The sequence below is a fragment of the Pteropus vampyrus genome, unplaced genomic scaffold (assembly GCF_000151845.1).
Source record: "Pteropus vampyrus isolate Shadow unplaced genomic scaffold, Pvam_2.0 Scaffold262, whole genome shotgun sequence".
In the NCBI taxonomy this organism is placed as follows: Eukaryota; Metazoa; Chordata; class Mammalia; order Chiroptera; family Pteropodidae; genus Pteropus; species Pteropus vampyrus.
The window spans coordinates 302,253-324,645 of NW_011889043.1; the positions used below are offsets into that span (position 1 = coordinate 302,253).

At 31.3% G+C, this 22,393-nt stretch overlaps 1 protein-coding gene across 1 annotated transcript in view; it reads left to right on the forward strand.

Moving 5' to 3' along the window:
- AP3B1 (adaptor related protein complex 3 beta 1 subunit) overlaps positions 1-22,393 on the forward strand; it is a 219,935-nt gene that overhangs the window by 192,176 nt on the left and 5,366 nt on the right. The window contains exons 24-26 of the mRNA XM_011375121.1: positions 1,290-1,374; positions 10,180-10,277; positions 15,350-15,488. Of these exons, the coding sequence (XP_011373423.1) occupies positions 1,290-1,374; positions 10,180-10,277; positions 15,350-15,488 (322 nt within the window). The remainder of the gene's footprint in view (positions 1-1,289; positions 1,375-10,179; positions 10,278-15,349; positions 15,489-22,393) is intronic.

Below are 22,393 nucleotides of genomic sequence, written 5' to 3' on the forward strand. Positions count from 1 at the left end.
TAAGTTTATAAACAAATGAAATTCAAACTGGAAAAATCAGCTTATATGCCACTAAGCAAACCAGTATTTTAATCAGTATCAAACAAGTACCCTCTTATAATGCCTAAACTTCATTGAGCCTATCAGACATAAACATACTTCTTGATATATTAAGCTTATTGAATTATTCTTTTGTACTATCTGATCATCATCTCTATCATAGTTAGCATTAAATGGCAAATCATACTTGCCAACATGCGCTAGGATAGTCACAGTCTACTGGATTAAAGTGTGTTCGCTAAAATATAACCACATTTAATAAGATATAGAGAGAGTAGAAAAGCTAAATATAAAGCTGCTGTACAGTATGATTGCAGTTATACTGAAAACTTTTAACAAAGTGGAAATCAAAAGTGGATGGTTTCTGTTTAAATATGTAATGTATATATAAATATGTATACTAAATAATATATTTAATATATTTAAGATCCCTTATTATTCTAATGTACAGCCAGACTTTGGAATCACAAACATAATAAAATTTTTTTATTGTTTGTCTTAAGTTTTATCATTGTCAAGTGAAAAAACACCACTTTGTATGTATATTGACAGTTATTTCCCATACCTGGTTAGTTGATAGATGAAACTTCAAAAATTCCAAATCTATAAAATATCATTTTATTAGTTGTTTTTTTCAAGATAATCTAATCTGTTACTAAATTTTCTTTCAATAATTATTCTTTGAATAATACAATTGGACTTATTTTGGTTTCTATAATGCCAGTTTTGATTAATTTCTCAGTACAGTAAATTAATTTCATCCAGCTTTTTTTTAATTCGCATTTTTAAATTTTGGATTTTTTCCCTGTAGAAATTTAGAACATCATTTAAATTTTACTTTTTTATATCTAAATAAATATTCCAAAGTTTTAAGTATATAATCTCTTAAAAGCACTCAGAGTTCGTTACAATTGTTCTTCACAGGACTAAATTTATTTCCTTCCCACATTCAATGCCTATAGAGACAATAATACAAAACATGAAATTCTCTGAATTTCAGAAACAAGTAAATATAATGTACTCATTGAAATATGTGCAGAATTAAGTTGTGGAAAATAAAGCCTTCAAGCAGAATAGTGAAATTAACTTATAATTTGTTTTAATATTCTTAGTTTGAAAGTGTTCTCATAAGCCATCATTAAATTTGACTATTTTAACCAAACTGCAAACATTACATAAGTTTTCGGTGTTTAGTTGGCCTCTTTTTCACATCCTCTGTGTTTTCATGTCTAAATTATCTAATTTCCTAGAATCTCTTGAGCCTGAGGGATCCATTACTGTTTCAATGGGTATTGACTTTTGTGATTCCACTCAGACTGCCAGTTTCCAGTTGTGGTAAGTTCAATTGTTTTTCTATATTTCTTATTACCTGTAAAGAATAGCAGATCAAAACTAGGCTTTCAGCAGCTTTTTTCTTTGAGAGACAAAACATTTTAACAAATGTGCTTTTCTTTGGCAATGGTTAGACTGCCATGGAATAGTTGTACAAATTGTGTACACTATATGTATGTTTAGCATATGTCACACAACTAGCCATTCCAGTCTGCCATATATGATTAAAATTCATAGTTTGTTGGTCAAAGTAAGAAGCTAAATAATTTTTTTACTTCTCTTAGCTCTACAGTTTTGGAAAATTCAGGAGAAATAAAAAAATTTAGTAATATTATTGAATAGCCCAGAGAAGAAATCTTTTGAAAAAAAACATCTTATACTTTATCTTGAGCCTCCTAAGTGGAGAATTATTGATTCTGTCAGTACCTAAAACCCATACATTTTTCCCTTTTTACTTTAATTTGCAAACTGCTTTTAATAAAATTCAAAAGAAAATGCAATTGGCAAAGGTTTCGTAGGTGAATATGATTCAAAGGAGCTTTTTCTAGGATTGGGTTTTATCATTGTTAATTGTTTTTATATCATGTTTTATACATTTCTAATGAAGTCCAGAAACTATTAGCAGTTAGTACAAAGCTCATATTCGTGCATCTTTAAGAATTATCTTTGAACTCTTTTATATTTTTCTGGTCTAAGATATAATTTGTGATTTTGAAATGAAGTTGCTTTGTTTTCTGAAGAGAATCGAGACATTTATCTGAATTTTAACTAGGTTAAAGCAGAATTTGTTAAGGATAAAAATCTCCAAGCATAGGTAATAGACATTTTAAAATAAGTTTTATAGGTTAAATATAGTCAGCCTTTTTTTTTTCATATACCTTTTCAGTTTACCAGTAATTCAGACCTAATATTGTACCATTTATTACTGAGAACCTGCAGTGATAAATATAAGCAATGTAGCATAACACATTGATTTTATGCAAATCATCACCTTTATGTTTTGGGAGGTCTACTATATTAGTGATATATAAAAACTGATTACTTTTCTCAACATTGCCTAGTAATTGTTTATTATTTTTCTATTAGGCAAACAACACAGATCAATATTACCAAGCACAAGACTATGAGTAACATCACTCTAAATAGATTTGCCTCCAACACCAGAGGTATATTCATTTTAATGATTTCAACAATGTGAGCCCAATGACAAAGCTCAAGCACCAAGTTAGAGCACAGTTACAAACTAAAAAATTTATTTTTTCTTATCAATTTGTGTAAATAACCTTTTATATGCTATGTAATGAGGGTTTTTAAAAATATATTTCCATTACATTTCCTCTGTAGTCCTTTGGACAAGATTTGCATTTTGTCTTTCACAATCAACTAAGTCCCTTTAGAGATAAATATGTAGATAGTGTTTGATTTTTCTCTTACATTGGGAAGTATATACGAACAATTTTTTTCTCAATTTCTCTTAAACTAATTTTAGGAAAATGATGAATGTATCTTACAAAGAAAATAACTTTAGCTGTTATAAGCATTTACAATAATATGTTTTGCTGTTGTGAAGGTATAAATTAGTTATTTTCAATTTAATTAAGAACATAAGCATACTAGATAAAAAATTATTTTTTATGTGTTCCAAAAAGAACACTTTGTCTTGCATCAAATGTAATTGATCCTGAAGCAGTGTAATCACAATTATTCACTTTCTTAATTGGCCTGCCCAAAATCAGAAAATGGAAACCGATCGACAGTGTTTAAATCAATAGCTTCATAGTAGTGCTAGAGCGGGTAGGGAGATAGTGGTAATGGGTAGATCAATTGGTCTTAGATGCCAATCACTGACTGTGCCTTTTGCATAGTAAACAGCACTTTTTGCTTAGTGATGTGTTGTATTAGTCTTGGTAGTTCAATAAAAAGGAAAAAAAGCTAGAATGGTTGATATTGAATTTTTTCCTTGAAATACATTATGCAAATCAATACATAAAATTATTGGTAATAAGACCATATTTGATAGCAAGCCTTCAGAAATGCTGAGAACATGGACTATAAGCCTTCAGGTACACTTCTATTTATTAAAAGAAAAAGAACAAGAGTAAAATGATCCTAGTTTAGCCTCCAGATTAATTCTAATCATTATAGTTGTATATTTATATAGATCTATAGAACTGTTATATGTAGCTATATAGTTATGTGGATACTTGATAAGTGTTAATGTCACTTTCTTTTTGCTTTGCATTTTAAATGGCAATCAAATTAAGTCCTTGATTAAATTTGAGATTGAAAATGTGTTTAATATACAGAAATGTATCTCTAAAAGTAGATGCAGTACATAAACAGGTCTCATCCTTATGATTAGATATTAATGTATCAACTAGTATGAAAATAATATGGCTCGGCTCAAGTTAGAGGGCAGAGCACTAGCATCCACACCTCTTTTTGCCCCAAATCCATTAAAAAGACAGAAAATACATTCTTTAAAAGAGAATGAACACTTAAAAAGGAAAAGTAAGAAAGTCTGTCATTAGCTGACCAGAAATTGTGAAGAATTATTGGCGGTTAGAAAGTAAATCGAAGCAGATAAACAATAACAGAAAATAAAGACCATAGAGCAAAACACTCATGGGAAAAATTACTACAGCGGTAAGAACAAATCTGGCAGACTATCAAGCACAAAGTGAACAAGTGAAAAGAAAAGTTAGGATAAGACAGCCATCAGGGAATTAAAGAACTGCTTCCAACCCCACTTCCCCAACCTTACCCCTAGCAGCCGGCAATATATACATTTAATCGTAGGCTTACAAATTATACTGTAAAGAAAGTGAACTAGTTGCCAGGAATGACTTTTGGTGTGGATCTGGGGGTCTTCGAGAACAGCAGAGTTTGAGTTTTGGGGAAGGAGGTTAGAGATGAGATAAAATGCAGTCAAAATAAGATGGCTGGAAGGGGCTCCACGTACACATACTAGTTATCATGATTCATGTCAGTAAGTTAAATTCCACTTATATTAAACATGTGAAAAACAAAACATCTGCTACTTATAAGAACCCCACCTAAAAGAGAATGGTGCAGAAAAATTAAGAATAAAAAGATAAAATATGTGTATATGTGTGTGTATATGTTTGCTATCTGAAAGACTGTGAAAAGAAAACAGGGCATTAGTAACACTATAAAAATAAAAAGCATTTTAGATTTTTAAAAAATTTTCTATTTATTGCAGTCCTCCATAAAAACATAAGTAATAAACTTTTCAACAGCATAACTTTGTAATATATAAATCAGAAACTAATAAAATGCTAGGAGAAATTGATAAAACCATGATCATGGTATATTTTAATACACACATCAGAACTGACAAATTAAAGAGGAAGATAGATATTTAGATAGACTTAACAGGTAGATATATATAAACACAAAAACAAAATTTCAATAATTCAGTTATCAAGTTTGATCTAAGATATATGTGTGTTTCCAAAGAATTTCTTGTTTCCTGAGTACAGAAAATACACATTTTTAAAAGACACACAGGGTATTCCAAAAAAAAAAAAAAACAGGAGGAGGAGAAAAACTATGGGCTAATATAGTTCATTAAGAAAAAAGACACATAAGAAAGATTTAAAAAGAGCAAGTCAATAAAACAGATCTTCTAAATTACAAAATAATATGTATAATGCTATACCAATATATTGGAATATGTAGATGAAATGAAATCAATGGTTTCATAGAAAAATATGAATTATGAATTTTAAAAAGGTTAAATTTTATCAGAACTTCAAAAAAGAGATAACCTCTATATTATTTAAACTTTTCTAAAACAAAGGAAAAGGAAAACTTCCATGTCATTCTATAAGGCTAGCATAGCCCTGATTTTAAAACCCACAAGAGAAAAAAACCCAAAAGGATAGCATACAAATGTGCACGCCACTTGAGGTTGTAAGCTCAAATGACTTCTGGGCCATGCAAGTTACCTCTCACCACATAAAATATCAGAAGCGTTCTCTAAGTCATAAAAACAAAACAAGGTTGCTCCCTTCAACACTATTTCACATTACAATGGAAGTTCTAGCCAATGTAGAAAAGTGAAAACAGAGGTGTAAATCCTAGAAAGTCAGAATTATCATTTTATTGAATATAATATTCAATCCAGAAAATCTTAGAATCAACAGAAAATCTATTTTTAAAACTAATGAGTTTAGAAAGGTATACAGATCATTAAATGAATGTCATTAAGATTTCTATATAGTAGGAATGACCAATTTTAAAATGTTATGAATAAAATTATTTAAAGAACAAAAGGAATAAATTAACAAGAAATATATAATACCTGTGTCAGAATTAAAGCTTTCCTGAAGGCCGTGAAAAGAATATGTAAATAAGATAATAAATATACTCTGTTTCTAAATGGGAGACACTATTCTCGCTCAAATTAGTCTTCAACTTTAATGTTGAAGTTAAATAGTTCAGAAGGCCTTGTCAAGGAACTTGACAAATTTCTAAAATTCCACTAAAAGAAATTGTTCAAGAAAAAAATCAAAACAAAAATTTAATGAAAAAAGCTTTTCTCTACAATAATTTCAATATTCTTTAAAGCCACACGAATGTTTTTTAATTTTATTATATTTATTGGGGTGACATTAGTTAATAATATTATATAGGTTTCAAGTGTATGATACTATAATACATCATCTGTATATTGCATTGTTTGTTCACCACCCAAAGTCAAATCTCCTGTTACTATATATTTGACCCCGTTTTCAGAGGTCATTTCTATAGTTCATCATAAAATTTTTATTCAACATAATTGACTTTGCACAGGAATCAGTAAAACAAAACAGAAAATTCAGAGATTTTGTATATCATAAAGGTGGCATTTCAAATCAGTGGGGAAAGAATGGACCATTCAATAAATGGTATTGATGACAAAAGGTAACTTCCTCCCACAGATTACTCTAAAATAAATTCCAGATGGATTTATGATTTAATCATAAAAACTCAAAGTCTTTAAATATAATATAGACAAATATTTTTATACTCTTTGGGGGCAAAAGTCTTAAGCAAGATATAATACCTTCCAGAAAGATATAGAGAAAAATTATTGACAGTTTTGAATATTAAATATTTTTAAATTCTACCAAAAAAAATATCATAACAGGTGAGGGATGGTGAGAAAGTATTACAGTGTATTTAGGAAACAAAAGTTTAATAACCAAAATATATAAGGAACTCTCACAATCAATATAAAAGATTCCAATAGAAAATTGGAGAAAGGCTACAAATAGGCATTTTACAAGAAAAGAAATGCAAACGGCCAATTAATTATAAGATGTTCAAGATCACTAGTAGGAAAAAAAAAATATTTCACCCATCAGGCAAAAATTTCTAAATAGTTTTAATATCTGACATTGACAAGGGAGGTGGAGAAAAACGTATTCTTTTATATTGTTTGTGGGTCTTAAAATTGGCACCTGTTTTAGGGCAGTGTGGCAGCATCTATCAAAATTCATTCTCTTCAACTTTAATAGTTTCATTTTTAGGACATCAAGCCCAGGGAAATACTGGTGCTTGTGCAGAAGGAATAGATCTATCAAAGACTATTAAATAAGTATTACAATAAGGAAAATGCAAACGAGAATCGATAGGCAAGTGCTTAAATTACGATACATCCCTATTATGTATGTAGGTTTTGAGTATCTACTATGCATTCAGCATTATACTGAGTATGATATTTCACTTAATTGTTAAAGCTAGACTGTAAGGTAAATGCCATTTTTCTCACTTTATGGATGAGGAAACTTCAATCTCACAATGGTTAGTCTTCTTGTTAATTTCTCTTACCTAGAAAATCGACCAATTTGAGTCCTAGGAGTCTGAAATGCCATAAGATTTAGTATAAGTGTAGGCATTACAATTTAATGTTTAACAGGTAGAATCTTGTCTTACCTTAAACTATTATGCCATTTGATCACATGTAACTATGCTATTTAGAGCAGCCTAATAATAGTACTTAGTCAATCTGGTAAACAATTCCAGTAAATTTACATCTATTATTACTCATTTTCACCATTCCATATCCATGGAAAGATATCTGTATTTAATTGATAGATCTTGAGGTAATCATTCTAAGTAAAGTAAGCCAGACAGAAAAAGTTGAAAACCACGTGATATCACTAGTACAAGAAGATCAGAGGTCAACAGTTAAGAGCTGCAGGAGTAGCTCCACAATATCTTCATGGTATAAGGTCTTTCCAACTTTCCATTTCATGTGTTTTTTCATTAGCATATGCCAATCATCTTAATGGTCACAAGATGCTCTACTGCTCTACTTCAGGCTTCTATGTGCATTCCAGGAAAAAAAAAAAAAGGAAGGAGGATAAGTGACTTGGAGACAGGAGCCATGTCCATTCAAAAAAGCAAAACTTTCCCAGAAATCTCCAGCAGACTTATGTTTATGCATCACTGGTCATAACTTGGTCACTTGATCACTCTTAGCTACAAGAGAGGCTGCGAGATAGTGTTTCAATCGGGTACATTGTCTACCTGAACAAAATCAGGATTGTTTCAGGAAAGAAGAAAAAATAGATATTGAGGAAGCAACAAGTAGTGTCTGCCTCAGCAGTGTTCCAGTTTTATTACATTTACCTCATGAGACCCATTTGGATGAACTTTTATCCTTAGTTTTTCATGTATAATTACATGTTTCAACAACTACAGAAAATAAACACACATTAACCAAAAGAAATGAAAGCAAAACATCCAATCAATTTCCATCATGTATTAGTCTCTAACACATTGCTGCTTGCTAGTGGTGACATTTCAGGATCACCACCACCCCACCACCACCAACTTAAACCTGCTGCTTCGCACTTAGAGTTTCATATGTGCTTTAGAAGGCAAATCTTTCCCTTCTTTCTCGGCTCTCTCACCCTTCTCCCTGGGCATCAGTGCTGTATAGCTTCCTATTGTCAATGGAGTAAATGGCATCCTTTAAGAGTGTTGGGAAGGAGATGGCTGATCATTTCATCTGTAATTAAAAAGAAAACATGAAGAAAGATAGTGTAGTATAATTTAACCCAGTGGTCCTCTGGCATTTTAATTATGTACATCTATTAGTAAAATATTTCTGCTATGTATAATAAATATCTTCCCATATGTATAAATGTATTTTTAAATTATATATGTTGTGTGTATGTCTCACTGTGCTAACATATTATGTATGTACTAAAATATGTAGAGGAAAAAATAGAACTTTAAAAGGAATTAGAAATACTTTTCTATATCTCTACTGTAGCACTTACCATTCTATTTTAAACATAATTCAACTCTTTCTCACTGGACTTGTGAACTTAAAGGTTCAATCTCACTTGCCTTTAAATCCTCAGGGACTTGCACAGTACATGAGATCAAGTTTGTATTCAGTAAATGTTTATTGAATTAATAAATAAATTGGATTTATTGGTCTGCCTTGGACAATCCACATGTGAATAATTCAAAGCATTTTTTTTTTTTTAGTCTTTACTTCATTTAAAAAAATGGCAGCTTACAAAATAAAATATATACTAGCATAAAATAAAAATAGATATCTTTTCTTTCTTCATAATACATTATTTGTCCCGACCTCACCCTTCAATAAAGTGGTTTTTTACCTAATGTTTGGTCTTTCTTATCCACAAAATCCATCCACCTAGCCACTTTCTCACTGGCCATGAGATCTAGTTCTTTCTGTGCCATTTTCAAGAAAGCTTTTGCTTTTCTGATACAAAAGAACACATTTGGTTGGCTTAGTTATGCACTGCTCTTCCATCATCACTCTTCCTTCTTCAGTGGAATGTAAAAGTACCTGGAGATGCAGCAGCCATCTGGCAACCGTAATGATAACTGCCAACACACTAGGGATGGTGGAGTTGAAAGCCAGAGAAACTCGGGTCCCTAACAGCACCTTTAAGCCATTAAACTAGCCTTTCTTTAACTCCAGGATGTGTTGTATACTAAACAATAAGCTCTTGTTTCTCAAGAAACTGTTAGTTGGATTTTCTGCTTATTTGCAGCCAGACACAGTCCTAGCTGATAGACTCATCAACTTGCCTTCAGATATGTAACTTAAAATTTTTAAAGCAGTTTTTGTCATTTCTTATAGTGTCATAAGATTTAAATGAAATCAATGCACTGTTGTTTTTTCTATGTGATACAAGTATAAATTGCCTTTCTTACGTTCTTCATATCCTGTCAATTGAAATAATAACTTTCACCACATGTTGATCCATAATGTCAGTGAATAACACTACTAGACAATAAAGGTTTTGGTTTTAAGGAAGCACGTTTGCAGATGAGATATTGTTTTATTAGCACATCTAAACACAGTCGAGTCACTCCATTTTATTAAAAGCTAATCTACTATTTTAAAACTAATATTTAACCATTTTAAACTAAAGCACTGTATTTTCTACACTTTAAGTACACAAAGTAAAGATAAAATATTTCTTATCTATATAAGCTGTGTGAAGTGTTCCTCTGATAATAGTGGATCTACACTCTTGCTGCTTACTTGTTTTTAAGAGTTCTGTGTTAAATGGTGTATTTACTGTAACTGCATATTTTTGTAAATAGTTTTCCAATTGAAGTAAGAAATGTATTTCTCTGCAAATAATGTTGAGAAGTTTTTCAAGCCTTTTAAGCTGTGACTTTAAGCCAAGAAGCTCTTACACTTTATATGCTGGCATATGCTTTAATTGCACCTATTTAACTGCATAGTGTTAAGAAGAATGTTTATTAAGCTTTTAGTCAGCTTTTATGTGGTATTTATTTTAGTACCAAGGATGATTGCTTCAATGTTAATATTCAGCCACCTGTTGGAGAACTGCTTTTACCTGTGGCCATATCAGAGAAAGATTTTAAGAAAGAACAAGGTGAGTGATTACTACAGTTTACTAGAAATTCACATCCCAAATATGTGCTCATTTTTCTGGCTTGTCTCTAAGATAAATTACCATGTACTTAGTTATTAACAGATGTCAGTACACAATCTTCTAATTTTTGCTAGTGCTTTGCCTTTATAAAATAACCTTAAAAGTATATGTTTATCTACATTCTGGGTATACCTGACAATTGATTAATATGTCTTTAAAATAATTAACTTTTTGATTCTGGGAGTTGTGGTTTGCCAACCTAATGATGTTCTTATGTGTTTTGTATTAGTGAAGATGTCAAGAATTTGGGACTTAACCAAAGTTCTACCACTATAGATGTTGTATTTCTGGTTTTTTTCCATTATAGAATTGTTTTTCATGTCTTACCAATATATTTTTCCCTGCACACATTAGAGTGCCTTACCCTTCAAAATAAAGTCCTAATTATAGCTTTAAAATACCTTCATTTTCTTTTGACCTAATTCTATATTAAAGAAATGTTATATTGTCAGATTATCAGAGCCAAAACATTTAAAAATATGCACCTAAAAAGGAAATATTTTCAGCAGAATGAAAGTATTGTTGTCTCATGCTTGTCTCAGAGTCAAGCATACCTTCTAATAAAAATAATTTTTTTCTTATATGAATAAGGGAAAATAACTCTGACTGGACTTGTGTTTAATTAAGGATAGCATTTCTAAAACTGGAGCATATTTAAATGGTATAGTTAGCAATTTTTAAGTTTATGAGAACCTAGGCTATTTTTTCTCTGGAGGGAGTTATCAAACAAAGATCCCTTCATCTTGAGGTCATTAATTTATATCTGTCAAGCTTCCAGAAAGTACTGGGCACACACAAATATCTACACCAAAGGAGAAGGGCATGCTTCCTGGCACTCCATCGTTGTAGTGCCAAAGATTTTTATACTATAAGTCTTTGCAATCTACAATGTCAGAAAGAAAGACCTGTTGTAGAAGACTCTCACAAAGAAAATCTCATGCAAGACTATAAATGAATAGTAATCTTTTATTCTTCTGCCTTATTTTTAAGTGATAAAAAAGAATGACTAAATCCATCTTTGCACTTGCTTTTCTTGGAAGTTGATTATTGCTATAGAAGAAAGTCATCTTTGTGATTTTATTTTTCTCTTGACAAATTGAATTGATTCTTACGTTTGCTATTCTTACCCTTGCTGGCGAAAGCCTGCCTCTCTGCTTTACACCTGCTCAGCAAACCAAGGTGAGTGGCACACAAGTGATTGAATAAGCTTGGGCACATTTATTGTTAGGGGATACTCTTTTTTTTTTTTTTTTTGTAAGTGCAGCTAAAGTGTTTCTAAAGCAGCAGATTATCATATACCCTTTCTCTCCCTCAGCTTTGGTTTAGAATACTTGATATTTCGATCAAGTTTTTTGTGCTCTGCTGTTGACTGAGGGATTTTTCCCTGACTAGCCATACAGAACCGTAAGCGCATAAGAGAGGTGCGCTTGGAGAACAGCTGTGGTCCTCTGTGGAGTTGTTGCCAAAATTCCTTTTTCTTCTGCCATTTTACTTCTATGGTTGTTGATTATTTGTCTGAATAAATCTGGCAGCTGTTTGCTATGTTTAATAGAGCAGAAAGGCTACTCTGAATAAAGCTATTTGAAAATTTGTTTATATGAAGTATTTGTAAATCCTTGCAAGTCTCTTGGCATTTCTGTATCATTCTTTCTGTCTTCCTGAATTCATTCTTTGATATGAGACTTGATGCTGGCAAATTTACCACAAGTTTAAAGAGTATTTTCAATAGCATCTTTTTAGTTATAGATTTCAACTGGTTTGGCAATAGAGGTATCAATTCTTAACTTTACACATGTATTTGTTTGTTATAATAAGGAAGAGCTTAGCTTATTTCACAGAAGATACCTAGAAATGACTCACTAACTGAAAATCCTAAATCAGAATAAAAATCAGTTTCTTCAGATTTTATCAGTGCAAAGGAAGGCAAAATGCCATTAAATTTAAGTAGTGTCTGTATGTGTTAGTACATGCTAGTTTTAACCTGTATTTCCACTTTAAATAAAATGAACTTACATATTTAATATCTCATTTCACAGGACATATATTTTAAGAATCAAGAAATGCATTAAATGTATTATTTAGGATTTAACTAGAAAGATATAAATAAAAATCAAGGACTATAGTTCTGTTTTTATATTTTATACAGATGTACATAATTAAAAAGTATTTACAGTATTAAATAAGAATGCTTCTAACAGATTGTACACTTTAGATTAATATTTTATAATGAAAAAGTTTTGTTTCTCATATATATAACCTCATCCATCCCTTTTTCTCAGTGGTTGGCATTTAGAGTTCCATGGCTAACCATGCATGTTTATGAGGTTGCTAGTCAAAGAGCTAAATGAAAGATTGGTTTATCCTGTATATTCATATTATTCATATTCATAGTATTTATATGATGAGCCTTAACCAAGAGCATGATTTTTTTTCATTGCTTTGAGTTTTGAGCCTTGCAAAGTTAATAATCTAGCTGTTGGATAATTTCAGTGCCATAAATAATATGAGGTATCTTCCTTACTTAAAAAATTTTAATTCCATTTTAAGGCCATTTTAATTATAAGACGCCTAAGCCAATTGCTTATTCCAAACTGCCTCTCCTATTCATTTTCTTCTTATGAATTAAATTGGAAATCTAAAACTTAGAAAAAAATTATTGTATCTATTATATTATTTGCTTTGCATTTTAGCAGTTAATTACAGCTGATTAACCTAAATTAAGTGCTGTCCGCTACCTCACCAAAATTTAGATAAATTCTAATGAAGCAACAAATTCTATAGTCTAATAATTTTTTAATATTTTTCCAATAACTTTACCTTTATTATTTATGAGCAGGCAATATAATATGTAAAGTCCGGTTTTATAGGAGAAACTTTTAATGATACCTTGGCATATTTTCTTTCTCGTTAATTTGAGAATACCTGATATATTTTCATTTAGAAAAATCTCTAGTTTAAGAAATCTAGAATGTTTACTTAATTTTATTATGATTTATGTATTCATCTTATGGGTTCCTAGCTAGCAAGATGCTAATTCTTTAAATAGTCAGACATTTACTATTTTCTGGCCCTTAACTACCACAAGCAATCATATTTGATGCCCCTTAATTAGAGCACCTTTTTTTCTTTCCAGGTTCTTTTTCCACCTCAGCAATCGAGACAATACATTTGCTTACCATGCTGCTCTCCTAAGTGTTCTTTTGCATGTAAATTAATCTTGATTCAGTTTACACTGTCATGCTGAGTGGTACAAATTGCCTATAACAATAAAACAGCATGAGTTAAAAATAAAGGGGGGTGGGAAGGCAGATTGAATGTGTGCCTTACTTGATAGGATGTTACTTTGCTTTATGCCAATACATTAGCTGACGATAATGAATCTTCTGTTCTGAAAAGCATGGTTTAGTTGATTTTTTTAATTTTACTTCAATGGAGCAGTACCTTGTCTTTTATAGACCAAGTTAGACAAACCATTAATGACAAGAGTGTTAAGGTTAAATATGAAGCAATGCATTCACTTCTCTGAGTGCTATCCATCTTTCCATTTACAGGAGCTTGACAAAAGTACTGGCTTTGTACAACATTTCCTTTAATTACATGCTGCGGGAAACAGGCTTTTAACATAAACATAGTTGCATTCATTTATTCAGCAGTTGCTCTTCAATAGAGCTTAATGGAGAAGGTTTAAATCCTAAATGAGTACACACATCTCTCAGCAGTGTTATGTCAGCAGCCACTGTGCTTTACTTAAAAGCAATGTTTGACTGCTTGTGTAGTTTTTAAAGCTTTTGCCTAATATTGAAGTTAAACAGTCTAAGACAGAACGCAGTGTCCCCGAGTTTGAAAGTGGTTAGTAAAAGCTGCTCTTTGTTAAAAGCTAGATAAGTCTTTTTAGAGTGTTAGGCCTTGGTGTCCTCATACAGCTAGTCATAGGAATTTTTAAAAATTTCAGATTGTATTTGCAATGAATAACTAAATTAAATACATAGCCCTGGAGATGCAGGGCCTTTTGAAAACATAAAATCAAATTTTACCATTTTCTTAAATTTCGTAGACTATCATGCACATATCAGATGTCTCAGAAGATTATCATTTTTAGTAAATTTCATTAGGTGTCAGTGACATCAGATCCAGAGAGATGACATTTATTATAATTATTTTGTTTATTTTAATCCAGGTATTAAATTTCAGTATTTGTTCCAAATATTTGGTATGTTATTGAATTTGTTCACTGAACATTTTTACATGAGATTTTGATATTAATGGCATGTCTTGTGTTAACTTGGTATGGCTTTTGTTCATGACTTTGCTTAACTTCTTTCTTAAATATTATTTGAAATATCTCTGGTATTTAAGGTTTTCCATTTACATTTTTTCCTTTGTTTTCAAATGTTTTGCTTTCAGAAATTTCAGTTGATGTTTTCGTCAGTGACTGTAGTGCCATTCACTAGGCAAATGCTGTTATCACTAAGGTAGCTTAGATAAGTGTACATTTTTTAGAACCATATAACTGCTCAGTGACTTTCAGTCATTGTTGGGATAACTTTGCTCCATCATATTGAGGTCATTCATCAGGAAATGCTGCTAGTTATTCAAGAATCACTTTGATTTGTTCTCAGGCAGCATTTCATCTTTCAATGAAAAGGAGAGTAGGGAAAAAAGTCTCAAAAAGTAAAAGCTTAATAGTTTACAGATGCTAAATTAATTGAGTATATTAGAGGGACTAAAATTGAAATTTCATCTTTGTGATTCTATGTTTTTATCCTATAGTATTTAAAATAATATTTATTAAGAGTGATATTTGACTGCATTTTTTGTACAATAAGAATTTAAAAATTTTTTGAAACAGTTTCAGATCATTTTAATGTTATGATAATTATTTTGTAATTACATTCTGAAGTGGTATTTCTTTTCTTGAAAAAAGCTTTTGAATTTGGCTATGAGCTTAAAATTATTTTAATGTGATTTTCATAAAGAAGTTAGTAAAAGGTAGCCTTCTTTTGCTTTTACAGGAATGCTAACAGGAATGAATGAAACTTCTACTATAATCATCGTTGCACCACAGAATTTCACGTCCTCTGTGATCCTTCAGAAGGTTGTAAATGTAGCCAATGTAGGTGTGGTTCCTTCTGGCCAAGATAATATACACAGGTAGGTTCACCAACACGTGATATGGAGATAGCTTGTATATATGTGTAAGTTTATAATTTTCAATTCATAGTTTTCCTTAGAAATAACTCCTAAACATATACATGCCTCCCTTTTCTGATGCTATATTTGATTGATTGGTTTTGGTTAAGGCCCTCTTCCCTATTTCTTACAATCCTTATTAGCACAGTGTTATGGACTATCCTGAAAGATAAAGGTAGTATACCAGCATTTTATAAGAGCTTGATGATTTGTAAAGAAACTCTTTTGACATATGGTTAAGAATTGATCTTATTTCATCAGATTAAGTAGATTTCTAAGAAAAACTATTTTGTAAAGCAGTAGAGTTGGACTTTTTTACTTGAAAGTAGGGAAGCTTGAGTACTATATACAGATTTCCTTTTGATAGCAGTCCCCTAAGGCTGCTTCCAATAATAAAGAGCTGCTAGAAAACCAGATAGGGTCAAATGCAGCTTCTGTTTCATAGACCAAGAATATCTTCACCACCAAGCATCGAAAGCATGAGATCCAAGCCACATGTCTTTAAAGGTAGCAGAAAATGTGATTAATATGTCGGCCCTCTTTGCATTCGTACGAATGCCAGTGGCTTGAAATGAAAGTAAAGATAAAAATAATTACCCCTTAAACATGCAACTGTTACTTAGTCCTCTGTGAGCTTGAGGGAATTCATTGCAAACCATTTTAATTCCTCTGCCATTCCACTGAAATGTTGTACTTCTGCCATTTATACACACACACACACACACACACGTAAATTTAAAATCTAGAGGAATGCCTTCAGACATTTTAAAAAAATTTTTTTAATACAGGGGAAAGAGAGGCCTCATATAAAGAGTATTGCAGGCGATATAAGGTTTAGACTCAGCTCTGCCATTATTGGGCTCGATAATCTTGGGCAAGTTATAACTTCTCCTTATGGACTTTAAGTTCCTCATCTGTTTGGAAATGGGTAAAGAAGGAGACTTGAAATGAAATTCTGTGTTATCTATGGAAGAATATTGGACTTGGTATAAAAAATACTGAGTTCAAGTCTTGATCTGCCATTATCTAGAGTTGCCTAACTTCGTCTACAAATGGTGACAGAATGAAAGCTACATGTACTAGTCAAAAAAAAAAAATTTGCCTTGTACTTTTGGGGGGTTCTGTTTGTTGTTTTGGGGGGAGTTTTTTGTTTGTTTTTGTTTTTGAGAGGAAAGTCCTTAAGTAAATGGATCAAGAAGTCTGATATTTCCATTTCTTAATTTATAGCAAGCCCTATCTATCTCACATAAAGTGGTGTTAAATAATAAAATGGATACAAGGTCATCATACCGGTACCATGGAAATACAATTATCTGTCAGTTAATATTGTTCAATAGGGGGAAAAACGAACAGAAGACTTTTTAATGAAAATATTTTGGTTCTTACTTTTCCTGTCGTTTCTGCTTTCTAAATACTTTTTCACTTTCTTGGGTGATTTTTCTCTTGTTTTGTTTTATTTATGGATCCTTTGAATTATTTTAAATAACTAGGACACCAAAATATCATACATCAACTGTAATTTTTAGCTTATACAGAAATTTTACTTGACACATCCAGTGTTCAGCAATACTTCAGTCCTGTTTTAATATGTTCTTTTGTAACGCACAAAAAGACATAGGGTAACACTAAAAACTTCTAATTTACTTTTTGTTTTGTTTTGTATGTGGATTTTTAACTTTTCTGAAAGCAATGACAGCTTTCCAGATTTTTATTTCTGAGAAAAACATAGCAAAATTATCCTTCAAAGCCAACTAATATGAAGGGTATTTTCCTATTGGGAAATAGACTAAGAAAGACACTTAGCATAGTTGTGTAATTCTTATTAAAACATAGTTTGCCTATAACTTGTTTTGGTGGTTTGGAACTTAATGCTTATTCAGATAATTAAATTATAGTCAATTCTCAATTATCCATACTAATGCAAACAGACACACAACTAAGAACCATGATATTTGGCTTTGGCATGCAGAGGTGGCGCTCAAACTGAGCATTTATGGTCCTCATACACATCCACAGTGTCTTGATGCTGTTCTAATCAAGCCCTATCATTAGCAGCCAGCCCTGTGGTTGGCTCTGTAACTTGAGGGAGGAGCCCAAGTTACTACAGAGTCAAAAATGAATAAAATGCCTATATGTAATCAAAAATAGGCTGCAGTATCTTAACTTGCCTCACAAGCCTCATCATACTTAATTGAAAATGTTTTTACATATACTTTTACAGTAAAAGTATGGTTATAATAATGTTCTAAATTTTAGACAGCTTCCAGGTAAATATCTAGAGTTAAGTTATTATCCTGCATATGTAACATTTTGCCATTCTTTTATACTCAGTAACAATTAAAAATAAAAATTGTTAATAAAATCTGTACCAATGCCTTTCTTAATTTCATTTAAAATGAAGTAACAATTACCGTTTATACTATAACACAAATGTACATTTTACCACTTTGCTGAATTATGTTTTTAACAGTAGTGTTTAGTATTATATTACCCTGTGGTATTAATGAGTTTATATATCTAAGTTTATATATTATTTGTTAATAATAAAATTGAAATCCCTATGAGATTTTTGAGTGGCTCCTTAATTCTTCTGCAATGGTTTCTTTTTTGAGTGCATGAAGAGTAGGACTAAAGCCATTTCTGTATTTATTAATGGTACTCCATTTAAGATTACTTTTAAAAACAAGGATAAAACATTTTGACTGTTAGTATTTGAAGCTATTATAAATTTCAGTTGAATAAATTATTCTTGGCTGACCTATGTTCTACTTAAAATTTTCAGGATCTTTTATTTCCAAGAGGACTTTTTAATAAACATTATTCTTTCTGGCCATTCAGTGAATTAAGTTCCCACTGTCTAGTTTGGGAATAATTATTCTTACTACTTTTCATATTTTGAATATTTTTTACATTAAATACCAAGTAAAAAACACCTAATATAAGAATTAGCTAAGAAAAAGTGAATCTTCATCAATATGGAGAACTGTGTAATAGTATAAAGTAGAAATTTTGATGAAATACATAATAGAAAATGGCTCCTAAAACATCAACAGAAAATGGCCTTTATTAAGAAAAAGTAATTAAAGGCTCACAAGTTTTATGGAATTCATTTCAAAAACCAGGAGCATTTCCTATGAACTACTTTTAAAGATCAATTGAGAAAGCATATCTGCTGTTAGATTATATGGCATTTAGCTTAATTTTCTAAATGAGCAATAATATCAGAAAGCCAACCAGTATACTATTGAAAGACTTTGTTTTCATTTCTGTGGTACTTACTTGCTGATTGGAAAAGCTGCTCTGTGCGAGCAAAAATTATCTTACTGAGGTCTACAAAGCCATAGTCATTGTGCCAATCTGCTGTTTTCCAAATTACAGTCACCATATGATAAGGGTAATACAGAAATGTGAATCAAAAAATTATCAGAAAGCACTTTTTGTAAATAGGCAGCTGGATATCTTAATGTCCTGTGTTAGATATTCACAGTCAAAATATATGAGATATACTATGCCTTGTAAAAATCTTAAAACATTACTAATAAACTAATAGGTAAATAAAAGTATATACAAAGAGCAGAATGAACAGCAGTAAACTAATATATGAATGGACACAAGATTTAATGTTTTAGGAGGGGAGATTAGACAGGCAGTGGGAATCCTATGATTATCCAGGGCCAGGAAAAATTTCTTATGCTCCTCTGAGTAAGAAATCAAGTAAGTGTTGATGAAGGAGGTTCATATTCAACAACAGAAACTGAGATGTACCCAGCAATTGCACTTCTGGGTATTTATCCAAAGAAAACCAAGACACTAATTCAAAAAGATATATGCACCCCCGTGTTCACTGTGGTTCTGTTTACAATAACCAAGCAACCTAAGTGCCCATCAATGGACAATTGGATAAAGAAATTGTGGTACATATATACAATGGAATATTACTCAGCCATAAAAGAAATGAAATCTTACCATTTGCAACAACATGGATGGACCTAAAGGATATTATGCTAAGTGAAATGAGTCAGAGAAAGACAAATACTGTATGATTTCACTTATATGTGAAATCTAAAGAACAAAATAAACAAAACAAAAACTCATAGAGACAGAAAACAAAGTGGTGATTGCTGGATTGGGGGTGGGGGGCATTGGGTGAAAAAAGATGAAGAGATTAAGCAGTACAAATTGGTACCTACAAAATAGTCATGGGGATATAAAGTACAGCATAGGGAATATAATCAATAATATTGTAATAACCATGATAGTGCCAGGTGGCTACTAGACTAATAGGAGGATGACTTTGTAAATTATATAAATTTCTAACCATTATGCTGTACACCTGAACCAGTATTCTATAATATTGAATGTCAATTCTAATTGAAAAATAAAAAGTTTTTAAAAAGAAACCAAGATATATTTGCTTTTATTACTTGTTTATCCTCTAATAAAGATACCAATGTACAGTAACCCAAAAGCAGAAAGCTAAACATCTATAGTTCCAAAATCCCTAAGGTTTTTTGTTTTTTGTTTTTTGTTTTTTTTTTGGTACAAAAGAGCCATGTGGGAGTTTATGTAAAACTCAGATTCCTGGGCCCACACCCAAAAACTCATATTCAGCATATCTGGGACAGGGCCCAAGAATCTGCATATGAGCCAATACAGCAAGTGTTTATACAGCAAGTGTTCCAAAGTTTACAGTCTGAGGCAGCCTTGTATTATCAAGTTAATGATAGCCACATGCCACATTTTAAAATATATTTTTCCTATGTTTATAAATTTCCTTTTCATAGATTAGTCATTAAGCGATAACTATAGGCAAGATTTTTTTTAGTTTTTCTTATGTCTTCCAATGTGCTCCATTAAAAGAGTATATTATTATAGCAATAATATCTATGAAACAGTCTTAGACCATAAGTAAAAGTTTGTCTTTCAGCAATCTCAACTATTTCACATTTTAACCCAGTTTCGGAAATTCTGACATTCATATACAATATAGTGTTAAAAAGAGTTGTCATTCTACCTACCCATTTGACCCTTTCATGAACAATAAATTGACCCTGTAAGGCAAGAATGTGATATTTGAGTGAGAACAGAAAGCCTTGTCTCTGCAGTGATTCTATTTTAGTTCTTAGCTTATTCAGTAAGACCTTAAAACAATTTTCATCATTAATTTGTATTCAGTACTTACATTCCTTCCCCCTCTGTATATCTTAATCTATGGTTTGGATTTTATCTACCCTGTCACTTTTTTAATTTGCAAGTTTTGAACAACTTGTGACTAATTAGTAGAGTTGCTACTTAGGTCCTTAACTATTAGGAAAGTCTGGTGCTATGAATGGAAAAGTATATCCATAGCAACCTGGCAGTCAACATTTTAATTTATCAACATATTTGAAGAGTTTATTTGTTTCAGGTTTAAAATAAACATTTTTATTTAATTAAAATAGATGTAAAGAACAACTTGTTTCATTTCTAGGCCTTAAACTCATGATGGATCACAGTTATATACATGTTTAATGATTTTTAATAGGAGAAATACTGGTGTGTAGTATTGTTTCCATCCTAAAATATCTATATTGTGTAACTCCATTCAATATTTCTAGAAGATGTTTGTGACAGATTTCATTAGTGCTGGGGTTACAAACATGAATAGCATAGTCACTTCTTGGTAGGTTATTTGATCTTTCTGTTTCTTCTCTTCTTAGGTTGATCAACCTTTGGGTTACTGTCTTTGTTAATTGTTTTATTTTTTCCCTAGTAACTGGGAAATTTTAAAGGAACATAATGGAAAACAATAACGTGATAACTTGGTGCCCTAATTTTATAAGCCCTGATACTGCAGTTGCCATTCTTCATCTGTCTTAGAACAGAATTTTGTATAAACAGTCGTTAATATGAAGGTGCCAGGCTTTAGTCTTTTCTACAATATGGCAAATTTGGGATCTCAAACAGGACTAAGGATTTGTGGGACCTATTTAGAAATCAGTTCTTTCTCAGGTTGGTGGTCGTCCACTAGAGGACAGCACTGCTTTTTATCTGACTGCTTTGATCTCTGCAGGCTCTGTGAGCAGCAAGCATTTCATTGAAAAACAAATGTGGACCTCAGTTAATTTTTACACGGAAAGCATATTTGGATATTTCAGAAATAACCAAACTACACAGCCGATTTTTGCTTTTAAAAATTCTTGATCTAAGTTATTTTTAATTTTACCACTTGCGAGGTAATATTCTACAATGCAACAGTTTTACTAATAGGAATATATGACTGTTTTCATGTAAAAATGAAAGAAAGGTATTCTTGATGACTTTCCTTCTGGGTTGACAATTTTATAAGGAATCAAAGAGGATGGGGTAAGACTTTATTTGTTTTACAATTTGGTTTTCTCTTGTTAAGCCCCTCTCACCCCACCCCCACCAAATAGACAAACCAAAAATTCTCTGAAATAACTGGAATGTTTCATGTCTTCTTTGAGAAAATGCGCTCAGATGTTTTAGCTTCCCTATACAAAGAAAGAGAATACATCGTTGACCAGAGAGTATGGGGAATCATTTTTTTATACCATCTCTAAAGATTAGAATAGCAAATAGAGAGTCCTAAATTGTGATAGTAGCTTATTTTTTGTTTCAACTCTTCTCAACAGAATGTTAAAGGAAAATATTACAATATTGCTGGCTGATTTTTTTTTAAATAAGACTGAAAAATACATTGCTTTAGATAAATTTTCTAAACTTGAATCACATGTAAATGTATTTCTCAGTATTAATTCAATAGTGTGATGGGCTTAAATTTAAAATACAATTTTGTAGTCAATAAAATGGAATTTTTTACAATTTATAAATTCTCTGCCTGTTGAAATTATTCTGTTATATTA